The sequence below is a fragment of the Pan troglodytes genome, chromosome 15 (assembly GCF_028858775.2).
Source record: "Pan troglodytes isolate AG18354 chromosome 15, NHGRI_mPanTro3-v2.0_pri, whole genome shotgun sequence".
In the NCBI taxonomy this organism is placed as follows: domain Eukaryota; kingdom Metazoa; phylum Chordata; class Mammalia; order Primates; family Hominidae; genus Pan; species Pan troglodytes.
Genome location: NC_072413.2, coordinates 97,931,119 through 97,947,798, shown reverse-complemented (window position 1 = coordinate 97,947,798; position 16,680 = coordinate 97,931,119). Strand labels below are relative to the sequence as shown.

Genomic DNA, 16,680 nt, shown 5'->3' with positions numbered 1-16,680 from the left:
CTAAAGACACCAAAAAGTTAGCTGGGCGTGGTGGTGCGCGCCTGTAATCCCAGCTACTCGGGAGGCAGAGGCAGGAGAATTGCTTGAACCTGGGAGGCGGAGGTTGCAGTGAGACGAGATCATGCCATTGCACTCCAGCCTGGGCAACAGGGCGAGACTCTGTCTCAAAAAAACAAAAACAAAAACAAAAACTCCATCTCCCCCAAAAGTTAGGGGAGACAGAGGAAACAAGATTTTCTAAATGTTTGATTTTTTTTTTCTTTAACCAGGGGAAAGCATGAACACAGCCCCCATGACCACAGATGATGCAGCCGAGTTTCCCACTTTTGGGGAAATTGCAGGGGTCAGCACGTCCGGAGTGCAGTGGATAAGCCTCACCCCAGGAAGACCACTTTCGTGATCACGGCATCTCCCCTGCCAGGTGAGTACGCTGATCATTTTTAGTCTGGGTGAGAGGCTCTCTCTACTTTTGTGTATGTTTGAAATTTTCTGTAAAGTTTATTTTTTTATTTTTTTATTTTTTTCAGACTGAGTTTCGCTCTTGTTGTCCAGGCTGGAGTGCAGTGTTGTGGTGTCGGCTCACTGCAACATCCGCTTCCTGGGTTCAAGCGATTCTCCTGCCTCAGCCTCCCAAGTAGTTGGGATTACAGGCATGTGCCACCACACCCGGCTAATTTGTATTTTTAGTAGAGACTGGGTTTCACCATGTTGGCCAGGCTGGTCTCAAACTCCTGACTTCAGGTGATCTGCTGCCTCGGCCTCCCAAAGTGCCAGGATTACAGGCGTGAGCCACCACGCCTGGCCAAAGTCTTTTTTAAAAAAGAGAATCTGCAGGAAGAACAGGCCTGGAGTCAGTTTTCACCTTGCATCAAGCGCATGTTCCCTAGCTCCTTTTCACCAAAACCTGTCCCCCTAGTTGTGGACTGGACCATCCCCATCTACCCTTTCCTATGCGCTCCTGTGCCTGTAAGATAGGATGACGGCAGCCTGTTTCCAAACCACAGAAGAGATGGCTAATGAATGGAATAGCCAACCTTTGGGCGTGGGAGTAATCATTCAAAAAAATGTGGGGGGCTGGGGAGATGCCAGAATGGGCTTTCCAGTGAAGCAAAGACAGCCCCTGCCAGGGAGTCCCTCTCACCCTGGCGGCCAGGACCTAAGATCTACCAATGCCAAGAATCCACTGAACTTTGCCTCTCCCCAGTTCCAACCGGCCTGGAAGCTTCCTCCACCTCCACACCCCCGCCCCCACTGGGCTGACAGCCCAGTGCGACCCGTGGCCTCATGTTCTCTCTTCCCTACGTGGCTGAGGCTGTCCCCACCTTGCCTGGATCTCCTGCCTGGCACTGCCTGCGCATGGAGATGCTGGAATGCCGGTTGCTAAGCCAGTGCAGAGTCCACACTGGCTCCTGGCGAGCACCGCATCGAGCTGCCCTGCTGCTGCAGACGCAAGATCCTCCACGTGTGGGACTGTCTCCTGCTCCACCATGGCCCTCGTGGCTCTCACTCCTCTCCGGCAGCCCACTTACCTGCCCTTGGATTCTGGAGTCCCCCAAGCTGGCTTGGGAGCCTCTTTTGGCCTGGGTTGAGCAACCTACAATCTCAAGCACACCTTGGCTCCCAAAACCAGCCTCCGGGGAGAGCCTCCCGTGTCCACCTCCCACAGGATGTCTGTGCTGGGCCTGCAAAGCCGAATGCCTACTTTGCCCTTGCAGTTGGATGTCAACTCGCTTCACCTGTTCCAGGCCTTACTACCCTCCTTCAGACGGTCAGTGATCTGCATTTTAGCTCTTGGCACTGTCATCCCACCAGAGAAGCAGTCAGGGACCTTGGACTCAGCCCCGCCCACATCCACTCCATCTGCGGGCTCTGCCGACGCCACCCCACAAACCTCTCTGGGACAGTGCTCCCACCTCCCCACTCCACGCCACCATCACTGCCCACTGAGATGACAGTAACGCCCCCACCCATCAGCCCCCGGCCTGGAAGCCCTTTCAGAATTGCAGTGGGAACCCTTCCCTGCCTAACCCACAGGCGGCCCCCCTTTGCTGTTGGGATTTGGAATAAAGCCCTTAACATGCCCCCCGTGCCCTGCCTCTCACAAACTGCCCCGGACTTCTGTGCCCCCACCCTGTGCTCTTGAATTTCCCTCTCAAAAGGGTTTTGCGAGTGCTGGCCTCAGCCTCCAGTGCCTCTCTCCCCGCTCTCCCGGGTCATTTCCTTCTCTTTCTGCCGGGGAAACTTTCCGGAGTCCCCATACTCACGCGGGCCTTCCAGTTAGATGCTCTCAATTCCTTCCTGGCTCATATGGTGGTCATGTAGCACGCGGCTGGGCATGCGTTCTGCTAACCTCTGGCTCTTCTGATGCCAGGTAGGCGCCCCAGGGCAGGCACTGGTGCGGTTTTGCCCGTCCTTATATTCCCAGCGCCCAGCACATGTTCATTAAGACAAGTTTGGAACAAGTGCCTGTCTTGGGGAAGTTATTTCCTTCTCCAAGCCTCAGTGTATCTATCAAATAGCCCTGCTTTCCCTGCAGGCTGTCACAAGCCTACAAAATCCCCCAAACACCCGCAGAATGACAGATGGCCTCCCTGCCCTGGTGGTGTCACTCTTCAAATCAACTTCCCAGGCCCTGGAGGCAGGCGGCAGCAGGCTGTCAGCCTTCAGAGTCCCCACAGTGAGACAGGGTCTCATTTTGTCGCCCAGGCTGGAGTGCAGTGGTCTGCTCCAGGCTCACTGCAACCTCGACCTCCCAGGCTCAAGCAATCCTCCAACCTCAGCCTCCAGGAGTAGCTGGGATTACACGCACATACCACTATACTCGGCTACTTTTTAAAATTTTTGGTACAGATGGGGTCCTGCTATGTTGCCCAGGCTGGTCTTGAACTCCTGGGCTCAAGTGGGAGGATTCCCACCTCAGCCTCCCAAAGTGCTGGGATTACAGGCTGGGCCACTGTGCCTGGCCTCTTTTATAATTTTCTTAACATTTTATCTTCTCTAGCTTACTTTATTGCAAGCATGTACTATATAATACATATTGACAAAATATGTGGAAATTGTTCTCAGTGAGGCATCCAGTCAACAGCAGGCTATCGGTAATTAGGTTTTTGGAAGGTAAAAAGTTATACATAGATCTCTGACTGCGTGTGGGGTCAGCACCCCTAACGCCTGTGTTGTTCAAGGGTCAACTGTGCTCTTTTGCAAGCTTTGAAGCATGTGAACGCCAGCACCTACCGTTCTTGAGGAAATCCAGCGTTCCCTTGATACTTGACCTTATCTAAACAGGACTGCCACGGAGACTTTACTCTGCAAAGGCAACAATTTCATCTTCACAAAGTTTCAAATGGTAAATAAAAAAAAATCCCCTGAGGGCTTTTTGTTCACTGGAAAATTCTCTCATGCTAACAAACTTAATTATTGTAACTACAAATAAATCGTAGTCTTTCCTTTCCTTTCATCTTTCCTCATCTTACGTGCTGCAGGGAAGCTGGGCTAAGAGCTGCACGGTTCCTGAGCCTGTCGTTCCGGGAGAATCTTGGAGGTTCAAGGCCTTGCTTGCCTGAGAGGTGCTGAGCAGTGGCACAGGGTCATTGCTCGCTGTGTTAACGCGTGAGTGAGTGAACAGTGAACACCTGCAAGGTTAATACTGCACTGGTTAAAGAATTTCAATTAAAATGAAATGAAGCCATTTTAAATCCATCAAATTCATTCATTCATTCATTAATAAAGTGATTAATCATTATAAAGAGAGCAATAGTAGTTTACATATATATATAATAGTACATTTATCTAAAATAGTAGATGTGTGTGTGTGTGTTTGTATCCTTTGTCTATTATTGAGCTTGGCAAACAGGAGTACATAGAAATAAAAGCAGACCTTACTGACATGTAAGTCAAAAATGAATGCCTTTTCCTTCCCTCATCTTATCATTCTCTCCATTGTTAATTTAAAAACAATTGCTTTTGCCAGTATTCACAAAACCACGTAAACTGACAATTGAGTATGGTAATTAGGCCAAATCCTTTATGGTTATCTCCCCTGATGAATGCTTCCACGCCATCTGCAAACTACAGTCTCATCTGCAAACTACAGTCTCATCTGCAAATGGCCCAGGTGAGAATAAAATCTGCATATGAAACAGAATATAGTGTGAATCATATCTAATTTTAAATATTTTAATTTATATGCTTTCATGAATATAGGTCAATAAGAAATCCACTTTTCAGATTTTATTTCATTATAGAATATATTTGACAAGGATACATACAAACAGCTTCATCTTCAATAATACATGGTGTTTACTGGTGCCCTGCACTTCTGCAGTAGGCTGGTGATGTCATCAAAAATGTTTTTGAAAGTTGCACTTCATCAGTCACTCTAAACAACCAGTGCCATAGAGCTCAGATAATTCCATTCATTTACTTGCCTTGAATGAGTAAAAATCTTCATATTTGCTTTAAAGTCTGTTTATTACTCTTCTATTTAAAAATTTGAGATACATTCCCCAATGTAAACAATAAATTTCCATCTGTCACACAATCGAAATGGATAAGGCCTTCTTGACAAATTTCTGCCACCTCCGTTGAACGCATCAGAACTCAATCTTATCTCATACTGTAATGGGTCGCCCATGCACAAAAGACAGGAAAAGCAGCTGCCCTTGGTACCTGGTGGAGCCTTTCGAGACTTCTCTCTGCAGGTTTATGGTACGCTCGAGAGAGATCTTTCTGACTTGGTCTACTTGGTCATAAAATACAAATATACAATGTCCATAAGCATAAGACAGTAAAGCCTAGTCTTACATATTTATTATGAATTGCTAGAATCCTATACAATATCATCTCATGCCAAGTAATATACACAAGAAGGTGGCAAAATGTCTCACCGTGAATCAGGGCGTGTGAACAAGGGATGGGGGATGCAAGCCAGGTGGGTGTGAAGAGGCTGACCGCATCTGGTTAGGCAGGATGGTGTCACTGAAACTTGGAAACGCCTGTGTGCCCTGCTGAAATATTGGAGTCAGTTAGGAGTAGAGTCTGCTTCGCACAAGGGGGATGCAAGCCCTGTCTCGCGGCCTCCGCAAGGGAGAATGCAATGAAACTTTGGAAAATGTAACCAAACACGGTCTCATCTTTGTGTCTCCTGATCCAGCTGTGCAAATCAGTTATTCACTCTTCTGAAGTGATCTGTCCTTTTAGGACCAATTCCTCAACAGCCATCATGGTTCAGTACCTCATTATCATCATAAATATTTGACTTAGCAAGCTAGATGGTGAAACAGTGAAGATTATATACAATGTTTTAAAAGGCATTCTGTGACCATTTTTGAAGAGTTCATAGAAAAGTTACTAAGAATATACCAGTTACTTCTGTTGATGTGGCTATAATGTAAACGTTGCAACCTTGTTGGTATTCAATGTGCACTGTGTCATATATTGTATAACAAAAGTGAACACGGAACCGCTGATCCGCTGTGGCGCCCGCTGACGCACTAAGCTAAGGTAGCCGGCGGAGGGCACAGTTTTCCTGAGGTTTGTAAGAATTTTTTAAACAAAACAGAAATCACAGTGACCAAGGGTAATGCGAGTCTGTGTCTTCCTTGCCCATGCTGCTCCCCACAGCTCTCGGTGGGTACTAAATGACGCGCCACTGCATGATGCTTGTGTCTTTCCCGCCCGTGGAGATGAGGTGGCTGTCTTCACAGAGGAAATCGACATTGGTGACATGGCTGCTGTGCCCGCCGTAGATGTGGCTTGGAGCCTGGAGGGAATGATACGGGGGAAAGCTTCCTTTACTACAAGGCGAACCGTCTGGGATGGGAAAATGCTTGAATTCTCACTGCATGCCTTAATTCCTTTACTCGCCCTCCGCTCGGCAGCTCTCACTTGGGTACCTGCTCTGTGTGTGACACAGAAGGGACACAGAAACAAAGCCCACAGTCCTCGTGGCCTGGTAGGGGACAGACACGAGCAAATGACCGCCCTCAGCCGAGAGATATGCTCAGTATCAGAGGTGCCAGGTATGAGGTCGCCCCAAAGGTGGGCCTAACCAGATGCCCGGGGCTGAGGGTGAGGGGTCTCCAGGGTCAGGGTCACGGAGGATGAAGAAGGGCGTCCCAGGGCTCAGGGCTGGCTCAGCTGAGCAGGGCCGGAGCAAGGGAGCCGTGGTGGAGGGCAGGGTCGTGAGCCTGTGGGGCTGCAGAGGTGGATGAGCAGCTCTGAACGGCTTTGTGGGTCCTGTGGGGCTCGGGGTTTCCCTAAGGGCGGCCGGAAGTGCTCAGGGCGCAAAGAACAGAGTCACATCTGCCTTTGCGGCTGGCAGCACTCACTCACGGCCCATTTCCACTTAGTCTCCAAACAGGTCGGGTATACGTGCATGCCCCATGGGGGATAAGATTAGTGAAGAAACAAGTCCTTTACCCTGAACTGCGAGCAGGGGTATGAGAAGAGGTGCACTTTGCCAAAGTCGTCGCCTGTTGACAGGAGTTTCTTCTCATGGGCCCGACAGACGGCATTGATGTCGGTTCCGTCCGAGCCTTCTGGCCACACTCCTAAAACAAAGACCACAAACAGGGCGCTGGAAACACCAGGGGCCACAGGGCCACATCGCGCAGGAACCGCCCACTGAACGGTCCTGAACATAAAACTGCCTGAAGTCCAGCTTTAGAAACAAGGGTCAGAAAAGCACAATAGCCTCAGTTCCTGGCCTCTCGCTGTGCGCCCAGTCTCCTCTCACTCAGGCCAGTCTCGGAGACCCTCTGATGCTCTGCTGCGCAAGGGGAGCAAAGACAAGCTTTCCGGGCTGCCAGGTCTTTTGAGGCCTCATCTTGAGGCCAAGGCAGACAGTACCAGGAACCCCAGTTCCAAAGTGACACCTCTCCTTGATCTCTGAAGCATCTTGTGGGAAACTGCCCTGTCCTCAAGCCTGCAGTTTCCTTGTTATTGCTGTAACTCTACATGAGTGGGTCTCTCCAAAGGCCTTTTAATCCTGGGTGTGTGCATGTTTCTTGGGGTCACTCACTGTGGCTGTTGCTTGCTTGGGGCAGCCTGGCAGCTGTGCCCATCATTACTGGCTCCAGGCTCTGCATCCCTGAGCCCAGGTGGGCCTGGAGAATGGGGGGGTGGGGGACGCCCTCTTTTGACCATTGTCGGGGAAACCCTTTCAACAATACCTGTGGCTAGGAGAGGGCTGGATGCACGTTGGGTTTTCGACTGGGAGCTCTGGAGCGAACCTCCGGACCTCAGCACTGAACACCACAAAACTGCAAATTCTCACAAGACTTGTAGTCTTACGTAAAGAGACAATAAACACTACCTTTAAAAATTCTATTAATTTGCAGCCCTTTAATTTAGTTCACTTATGAAAATATTCCTAAAGTGAATGTTGAAGAAAGTGAAATTTTTAGTTTAAGAACAAAAAATATATAAATAATAACCCTCACAAATGGTAAGTTGACTGAGCGCCATCTGGTCCACCTAGATCCATGTGGCACAACCTGATAGGAGAGGGTTCCAGGGAATTATCTCAGGACCTGCTGCCCTGTACAGTGGAGAAGGGTTAAAAACCCATCTCTCTGGTTCTTCTCAGCGGGCCACGGCCAGGCAAGCCCAGGCCCTACCCCAGGGTGCGGCAGGAGGTGTGTCTCATGGGCCTCCCGTAGCAGCCGAGCAGTCTGACAAGACTGGTGACCATGAGACTCTGTAGCAACTGAAGAAATATTTTAAAAGGAGACACTCTTTTGTTGGAACCAGTGAAATCTGCAGCAAACTTACCAAAAACATGGAATCCCAAAGTGCAGGTATAGGTAGCCCATTCAATGTCTCTCGTAGTTTCCACACTTACGACTTGCTTACAGGCAGAGGGAACCCCTGCAAAAAGCAAACAGTCTGGCAACATCTAAGCCAAGGCCCCACCCCTCCCCTGAGCAAGGCTGAGCCCCCAGAGCTGTGCCCCGTTGGGTACAGAGCCCTTCCTGGAGAGGGAGACCTTCCACTTCCCAGTCGGGCAGGAACCACGTGTGCACAGCTGTGAGTTCCCCTGGAACTGAGCCCGAGCCCATGGGCCTGGGTGGAGATGCCCTCTTCTTTGTTTTTTTCCCATCTCCGTCCAAGTCTGTTTCCCACAGTCTGGTTTCTCTAGCCTCTGGTTCCTGGGTCTCCGCCTGCTGCCCACCCCCACCCGAGCCCCTGAACACAGCTCTGCCTCTGCGGTCAGCCCCCCCGCCTCCCTATACCCCTCAGTCCCTTCAGATCAGTGTCAGGAATGGAGGTTATTGAAACCAGTCACACCAAGGGCCTCCCAGGGGACTTGTGTGTTCCCCAAATGAGCTCTCACCAGCAGAGTACGAGACCACATCTGAGAAGGCTCTAGACCCAGGGCTTGTCCCTGAAAATCATACCGTTCCCGTGCCTGTGTCAGGCAGGAGCTGGACAGGGAGGAGGTGAGACGGTGCGGCCGCCCTCCGCACTGGAGCGAGCTCAGTCTCGGTACACACTGCCCTGCTTTCCCTGCCGCCAGCGGTCCTGCCTGTTCTGGTCCTCAACAAGTGGGGACGCTCAAGTGAGTGTGACCCGCCCACCCCCGTGGGCTCTTGGGGCCTGTGTTTTGGGCTCTGAGCCCTTCCCTGCATCATGCGGCCAAGCCAGAAAGTGCTGTAGGTCATCTAAGAAGACGCAGAGGAGGAGCACTGCGCTTTCCAGTAACTTCCAGCAGGGGAGCAGCGAGGCCTTCCTTGTGCCCCATGAGCCGCCCTGCGTGGCCCAGAGTGGGGCATGTGGCAGGTGCCTGGTGGGTGTCTGAGGAACCAGTGAGTGGCATGAGGATGTGCTTGTAAGTGCCCGCCACGATCATCCTCGCTGTTCCCAAGCACTGCCTGGGCCCAGAGACTGGCCAGGGTCAGGTTGGGAGAGGAGGAGGAGGGGTCCCAGGGCTGCTGTCCACCCAGCGGGGAGGGACTTCATGGTCCCTCCTGTGAGGATAACACCTTTACAGGCCCTCCTCCTGCCTGGACAGCTCCGGACCCACCCACTTCGGCCACATCCACCCGGACCCGCCCCCTTCTGCCACATCCGCCTGCCCCAAGCCCCCCTCTGCAGGGCTTGGCCTTCTTCCCCTTGGGGCAGGCCCTGGATCTTCTCCTCCATAGGGGCTCGCAGTCAGCAGGAAACCGGGAAGGACCCAAGAAGCCACGCAGCCCCACTCCCCTACGTTACAGAGGCGGAAACCATGACCTAGAGATGATGGCACGTGCCTAAGTCATACAGGAGGTGGGTTCTCACAGAGGCCCCCTGGATCTCAGAGTGAACGCTTTCTGAGATCGAGACTTCATACAACCCCGGGGTGGTACTCACAGTAGAGGATTTCGTAGTCTCCGGAATTTGACACGAGGAACTGTGAGTTTACAGACCAGTCCAGGTGAGTAATGAAGCTGGAATGACCCTGGGAGGGTAAAACACTGTCTTCATTTCACTGGCCTTAGAAGTCCCTGCCAACACCGTTCCACGGTAGTTAAACAACCAGACGCAGTGCATGAGAAGCGACAGGTCCACTGTCAGCGCTTACCGAGCACTTGCCCACTCGCGTGTACTTCCTCCCGTTCTCACTAACGCCATATATATAGATGCAGTTGTCGTGTGAGCCTATGGCTAAGAAATTCCCATCTATAAAAAGATGACAAATTACATTTCAGATGTTAACAATACACATCTTGTTCGTTACAAAGGATAACGGTAGCTGCCACCACAGATTTAGACAAAATCACCAGATTAATGAATTATTTCCAAGAGAAAAATCTGCTTTTCAATGAATCCTTTGCCACTTCCAAAGCTATCTTTTGAAAAACACACACCTGGCCAGATGATAAAACCTGGTAAAGGTTTATAATTTTTTTTTTTTTTTTGAGACAGAGTCTTGCTCTGTCGCCAGGCCGGAGTGCAGTGGTGCGATCTCGACTCACGGCAACCTCTGCCTCCCGGGTTCACGCCATTCTCCTGCCTCAGCCTCCCGAGTGGCTGGGACCACAGGTGCGTGCCACCACGCTCGGCTAATTTTTTGTATTTTCGGTAGAGACGAGGTTTCAACGTGTTAGCCAGGATGGTCTCGATCTCGTGACCTCGTGATCCGCCTGCCTTGGCCTCCCAAAGTGCTGGGATTACAGGTGTGAGCCACTGCGCCCAGCGATTTATAAATTTTTATGAACTCTTTTTTTTTTTTTTTTTTTTGAGACAGGGTTTTGCTTTGTCACCCAGGCTGGAGTGCAGTGGTATGATCACAGCTGACTGCAGCCTCAACCTCCTGGGCTCAAGTGATCCTAGGGAAGTATCTGGGACTACAGGCGTGTGCCATGACACTTGGCTAATTTAAAAACATTTTTTTGTAGAGTTGGGGTCTCGCTGTGTTGACCAGGTTGGTCTCAAACTCCTGAGCTCAAGTGATCTGCCTGCCTTGGCCTCCCAAAGTGCTGGGATTACAGGAGTGAGCCACTGCCCCCTATAAATTCTTTTCATACAATTTTATGAAATCTTATAAGCCCCTCCCTGTCCCAATCACTGAAGGATGAAGACTCAATTCCTTGGAAGGGCCCATAAAGCCCACCAGGACAGCCTTCCAGCCACGTCGCTCCTCACTGAACACACGGGTTCACTCAGGCCTCTGCACTCACTGCTCCCTGCCTGGACAGCCCTTCCTGCCTCTCTTCCCAGGGGTATCTTGGTATCTTCTCCCCCTGGGTTTCTGGTTCTGGGAGGGCCTAAGGACCCAGGCTGCGATGCTTGTGTGGAAACACATGGGAAGGAGCCCTTTGCAACAAAAGGCAGCAGCAGCCCTGGTGGCTGGAAGCATGGTGGCTGGAAGCAACCACGCTGTGCACGCTATGCAGGGAGGGGGACTCAGGATGCCCAGGACAGGAAACACGGCCTGGAGGTGAGTCCGGGAAAAGGTCAGACTTTCCTGAGCCAGCAAGCAAAAAGAAGGACTGGAAACCTGGAGCCATGCAGGGCCCAGAACAGAATGCAGGGTAGCAGGGGTCTCTCTGCTCCAGCTAGGGGGCTGCAGGTCCTCCATCCACAAAACACAGCAAGCGGCGCATTTTCATAGCAGTCGGGAGGCTCCACTTGGACAATATTTGTACAGGGCCTCGCGCTCACAGGCGCGTAAAGCATCAGTAAGGGTTGTTTCTCCCCTCCTTCTTTCCTGTGATTTTCCTTCTGCCAGGCAGGAATCCTGCAGGACCCAGGGTGGCCTGGCGCCTCAGGGAATGGTATTTTAGGAAGTGTTGGCCTAGGCCAGGACAAAATAGGGGCGATGTAAGACCAAGGCAGCCTGTCCAAATCAAGAATTCTGAAGGAATGGGGCAAATACATATTTTTTGCTGAGAAAAACAAAAGGACTGCTGAAGCCGGAGACAGGCTGTCATCGGCTGCTGATGAGGCTTGAGAAGGCCAGGTGACCACGCCAGAAACCAACCGTCTCTGCACTCAATGCCTGCGACTGGCCATGCCTGGACAGCAACAGTGACGATGACCGCAATAAACACAAAATGCTACTAACAATGGCCACTTAATGATACCAATTACAATTATTAAATGGCCAATATGTTTTTTTTGAGACGGAGTTTCACTCTTGTTGATCAGGCTGGAGTGTAATGGCACGATCTCGGCTCACTGCAACCTCCACCTCCTGAGTTCAAGTGATTCTCCTGCCTCAGCCTCCCAAGTAGCTGGGATTACAGGCACATGCCACTGCGCCTGGCTAATTTTTGTATTTTTAGTAGAGACGGGGTTTTACCATGTTGGCCAGGATGGTCTCGATCTCCTGACCTCAGGTGATCCACCCGCCTTGGCCTCCCGAAGTGCTGGGATTACAGGCGTGAGCCACCGTGCCCGGCCTGGCCAATATGTTTGAGAGCCTACTATGTGCTAGGTCCAATTCTACACTCTTCCTGTGTTAACTTATTTAATTTTCGTATCTTCGTAACAACCTCGTGAAGTAGATATAATTATCCCCATTTTTCAAGAGAGGACAGTGAGGCGTGTACAATAAACTAACTCATCCAAGGTCACACAGGTTTCCTGAAACTGGCTGAAACCCAGGCAATCTGACTCCAGGGGCACTGCCCCTCCGACCAGCTTTAGGGTAAAGAACAGCTGAAAATCTGTCACATGACACGGCAGGGGATTGGCTGTCCACTCTTACGCAAAAGGTCTCAAGGAACTACCCGATCAGGCCAGGTGCAGTGGCTCACGCTTCTAATCCCAGCACTTTGGAAGGCTGAGGTGGGCAGATCACCTGAGGTCAGGAGTTTGAGACCAGCCTGGCCAACATGGTGAAACCCTGTCTCTACTAAAAATACAAAAATTAGCTGGAGGCAGTGGCACACACCTGTAGCCCCAGCTACTCGGGAGGGTAAGGCTGGAGAATCACTTGAACTCGGGAGGCAGAGGTTGCAGTGAGCCGAGATTGCGCCACTGCACTCTAGCCTGGGCGACAGAGCGACACGCCATCTCGAAAAAAAAAAAAAAAAAAAAAAAGAACTACCTGATCATTTGTGAACTCAAAAAGTAATGAGGTGTCTTTCACAATGGAACCATTTGTTTTGTTTTGTTTCTTGGGATGGGGTCTCGCTGTGTCACCCAGGCTGGAGTGCAGTAGTACAATCCCAGCTTACTACAGCCTTGACCTCCTCGACTCCTGCCATGGTCTCCCGAGTAGCTGGGACTACAGATGTGCGCTACTATGCCCAGCTAATTTTTTTATTTTTTTGTTGAGACGGGGGTCTCACTATGTTGCCCAAGCTGGTCTCGAACTCCTGCGCTCAAGCAAAACATCCTTGGCCTCCCAAAGTGCTGGGATTACAGGTGTGAGCCACTGTGCCCAGCCATAATGGAACTATTTGTTATTTAACAAACAGGTTTAAGGCAATTGGCTATTTAAGGAAAAAAGTCATGTTACAACATCATCCCACAATTTTCGGGCAGTAAAATGCACACATTTCAAGTGCATGGTTCGAGGAGTTTTGACAACTACACCTGCATAATCACCATCGCCATATCTTTTTTTTTTTTTTTTTTTTTTAAGATGGAGTCTTGCTCTGTTGCCCAGGCTGGAGTGCAATGGTGCAATCTCAGCTCACTGCAACATCTGCCCCTCTGCCTCCTGAGTTCAAGCGATTCTCCTGCCTCAGCCTTCCGGGTAGCTGGGATTACAGGCGCCTGCCACCGCGTCTGGCTAATTATTTCGTATTTTTAGTAGAGATGGGTTTCACCATGTAGGCTAGGCTGGTCTCAAACTCCTGACCTCAGGTAATCCACTTGCCTCGGCCTCCCAAAGTGCTGGGATTACAGATGTGAGCCACCGCGCCCGGCCCCCATATCTGTTTTTAAAGATGAATGAAACAGGACTTCACAATCTCTCTCAGCAATCCACTTCTATCTCTGACAGGCTTAATCAGATTGTAATTCCTTTTTCCCATTCTAATCCACGGTCTTCATGCAGGAGTTGAAGCTCACCTCTGCCTGGGGACATCCTCCCTGCAGAGGGGAACCGGCTGATCGTACCATCCACAACCCCAGGCCTCTGCATAGGCACGAAAAGATGGCCCAGGAGGCCCTAATCTTCCTTGTAAACAACTCTGACCACCCCACCCCACCCAGGTTTCCACGTCCTTAGCACGCACCCACCAGTGCGTGATGTGGAAATGCAGGCAGTGGCTCAGAGACAAAGGCAGAACCAGGAGAAACGTTCCCTTCCTCAGAGGAGGTGCCTCCCAGCCCCTGGCCCCCGACACAACCACCACGAAAAACCTCAAAATGACTCTCCCGTTGACCGCGACGACTGCCCGGGAAGACGGCAGAGTGTGAGGATTAGAATGTGGCCTTCGAGGCAGAAAAACCTGGGTTCAAATCCTAGCTCTTTTACCTACATTCATCCATAAATATATAAAAACAATTGCCTAAGAAATCAAAACCAACCAGCGTTTGTCAATATGCTAACCAGAGGCCAGATGAAACCTAGCACAGCCTGTTTCTTGGGTCCCACAGAGCCCTTTTTCTTTCCCTAATTGTTCTCCTCTCCTCCAAAAACTCTCTAAGCCTCATTCCCCAGCTCTCTCGGAGACTGAGATTCCTAAACTTACTCCACTGAAATAAGCTAGGATTTGGCCCAAAATGAAAATCAGCTGGAGAACTCATAAAGCCACGTGAGCAAGAGTCCAGGTGCTCAGGGCAGAAGGACAACCTTACGGCTGTTTTCTACTGATTGCTCACTCTTCACCAGGCTGGAGGCTGGGGGCTTCAGTCAAGCCCAACAGCACCTCAGCAGAGGGTTCAATTAGACTTGCTCTGCAGATGAGGAAACTGAGGCTTAGTAATTTGTGTACAGCAACACAGCCAGGTGAGTGGCACAGACAGAAATCCTTGCATGCTTGCAAAGTACCTGTAAGCTGACAAGTGAGATCTGGGGTGGGGAGGGAGGGGGTGGCGGGGAAGATGGTCTGCAGGTGTAGGAACAGCCGTGCAGCTATGGTGCAGCCTCTCTCCTGGCACACTGATTGTAATTTTGGGCTTGGAGACAAGACTGCTGCATCTGCATGGGGATCAACCCAGGGCTCAGACCCAGGCAGATGGGGGATCTAATACTGCAAGTGACGGAGTGAGTGCCAGATTCTGATTCATTCTAGTAAAAGCAGAAAAAGCCCCACCTTTCAAACAATGACATGGATAAGATCAAAGAAGAGAAACACAATTGCATGACCAGTTGCACCTAGTCCTTTCTGGGCTTCTCTCTTTCATCTTCACATTCAGATTTTTACCCTAGGTTCAATGAGCTGAAACTAGAACAGGCAGGCTAAGGATCTGCAGTTGGGCTTAATAAATAGGAAGTTATTTTCTTCCTATTTCTGTTCTTTAAAAAAGTACAATCTTAATTCAATCAAAACTCCATCCTGTCCAATCATAAAGTGCTCTATAAGATTCTCGACATGCATGTTAAATATGAGAAGTATCACTATGAAGCTTCTGTATTTAATAAGCCTGAGGGAGCTGGCATTTTGCCAACACTTAGCTGACTGGTTGTGATAAACTTTCACGTAACATTAGTTTATCAGCAAAAGACCATGTTATATAAAATAGTCCATAAATGACAGTTGCTAAAACATGCCTGAGATGGGTATTCAATGGTCCATGGAAATTCTCTAGGCTCGTGGCTCTGAGCATGCCAAAGAACCCCCACCCGCTCTGGGTGATCCGCATGCACTCCTGGAGGGCTCGGCTTCATGGTCGCGTTCCAGGCGTGTGCCCAGAGTTCCAGGGCTGACTTTCTGAACCTCCCTCTTCCACCCACGGTGAGGTACAGACCAACAACTGCAACCTGGGCCTGCCTGTTGTGCGAGAAGCGAGAAATTGCCAGAAACATTTAGTTCTCAACTGCTGTTAAAGTTACGACTGTCCAGTTTATGAGGTAACCCCTCAGACCCGCACCCCTGCACAGTTAACATCAACCTTGAACCCTGATTCGCAAAATAGCCCCAGTTCCCTCCTGAAGCTCCGTCTCCACAACCCCAGTCTGTGGCGAAGGGTCAGTGTCCACCCGCATCACTGAGTGTGAAGGTGGCATTTATCTTTGGGCAGGGGGCCTCGGCTGGGGGCTCGTTGGTCCTTCCCACGTCCTGGGAAGGCCCAGGAGGGCCAGCTCCACCTATAAAGCTCAAGAACCGCTACTAGCTTTTCCTCTGGCCATCAGCAGAACCCTCACAGCTTTCCTGAGACTGACGGAATGAGAAAAAGCCCTCATCATTTCATCATGGTTTCCCTTCTTAGCTCATGGCAGCGCAGGGTGCTGCTACCTTGGAGATGGGCTACAGATCTCGGCTGGGATTCTGGCAGCAGGTTTCTGAAATTCCATGTCAATGATAATCTGTGTTTGGGCATCGAATGCTTTCTCTCTCTCTCTCTTTAGTTTTAGGTCTGTAAATACTGAAATCCAAAAAGGAGATAGTAATCCACAACAGTATAGCCTATATGCTGGAAAAATCTTGTGTAACCAGAAAACTCATACTGCTGATCACATTTTGCTTTGTGTCTGTTGCACTGTAGTTAGTTATAGCTACATTCATGCATGCAACTAACCCGTCATAAACCCTATGCTAGGAGCTAGGTGGGCACACAGTGCTGAACAAAATAGGGTCCCTCCCATTATGGAACTGTGGGTCACTCCCCAGGGGTCTGAGTCCACCATCTGGGTGCTGTTCCAGGGGCCATCACTGCTGCTGTTACTGATGATGATATCACATCCCCTGTGACATCTGCACAATGCTCTGCAGAGAACTCATTCACACTTCTTTCAGTTGGGCCTCATGGTAACTCACTGTCTGCTCTGAAAAGGTCACCTGGCTAACTAAGGGAGAACACTAGATTCAAATGCGGATGGCCCGGTCCTGGCTTAGGGCTTTCACTTTTGCCCCACACAGCTCCCAGGCGATGACTCTGAAGCTGAGAGGCAGAGTTCTAGTAGGAAGAGCTCTCTGCTCTCCAGGGAATGGTCATTAGTGTAACTGACAAGAAATAGAAACATGTTTCCCAATGGACCCGCTCATGTTAGCAGGCGCTGACAGGTATCAGATGGCTTTCTAGGAAAGAGGCTGCAGATGAGGCCCTCGTGCCTTCAGCAGACGTTCAAAATAACTG

At 50.3% G+C, this 16,680-nt stretch overlaps 1 protein-coding gene and 1 non-coding gene across 7 annotated transcripts in view; both read right to left on the bottom strand.

Annotated features, from left to right (window-relative positions):
- Window positions 1–266: 266 nt before the first annotated feature.
- LOC112205491 (U1 spliceosomal RNA) lies at window positions 267–429 on the bottom strand. Its single transcript, XR_002939443.1, has one exon. It is a non-coding gene; the product is annotated as a U1 spliceosomal RNA (small nuclear RNA).
- A 3,786-nt stretch (window positions 430–4,215) lies between these two features.
- EML1 (EMAP like 1) overlaps window positions 4,216–16,680 on the bottom strand; it is a 203,845-nt gene continuing 191,380 nt past the window's right edge. For all 6 annotated transcript variants that reach the window (XM_009428453.5, XM_009428449.5, XM_009428448.5 and 3 more), the window contains 5 exons: window positions 9,563–9,660; window positions 9,352–9,439; window positions 7,774–7,869; window positions 6,421–6,551; window positions 4,216–5,761 (listed from right to left, as the gene is read on the bottom strand). In XM_009428453.5, the coding sequence (XP_009426728.3) occupies window positions 5,636–5,761; window positions 6,421–6,551; window positions 7,774–7,869; window positions 9,352–9,439; window positions 9,563–9,660 (539 nt within the window). In that variant the 3' untranslated portion in view covers window positions 4,216–5,635. The remainder of the gene's footprint in view (window positions 5,762–6,420; window positions 6,552–7,773; window positions 7,870–9,351; window positions 9,440–9,562; window positions 9,661–16,680) is intronic.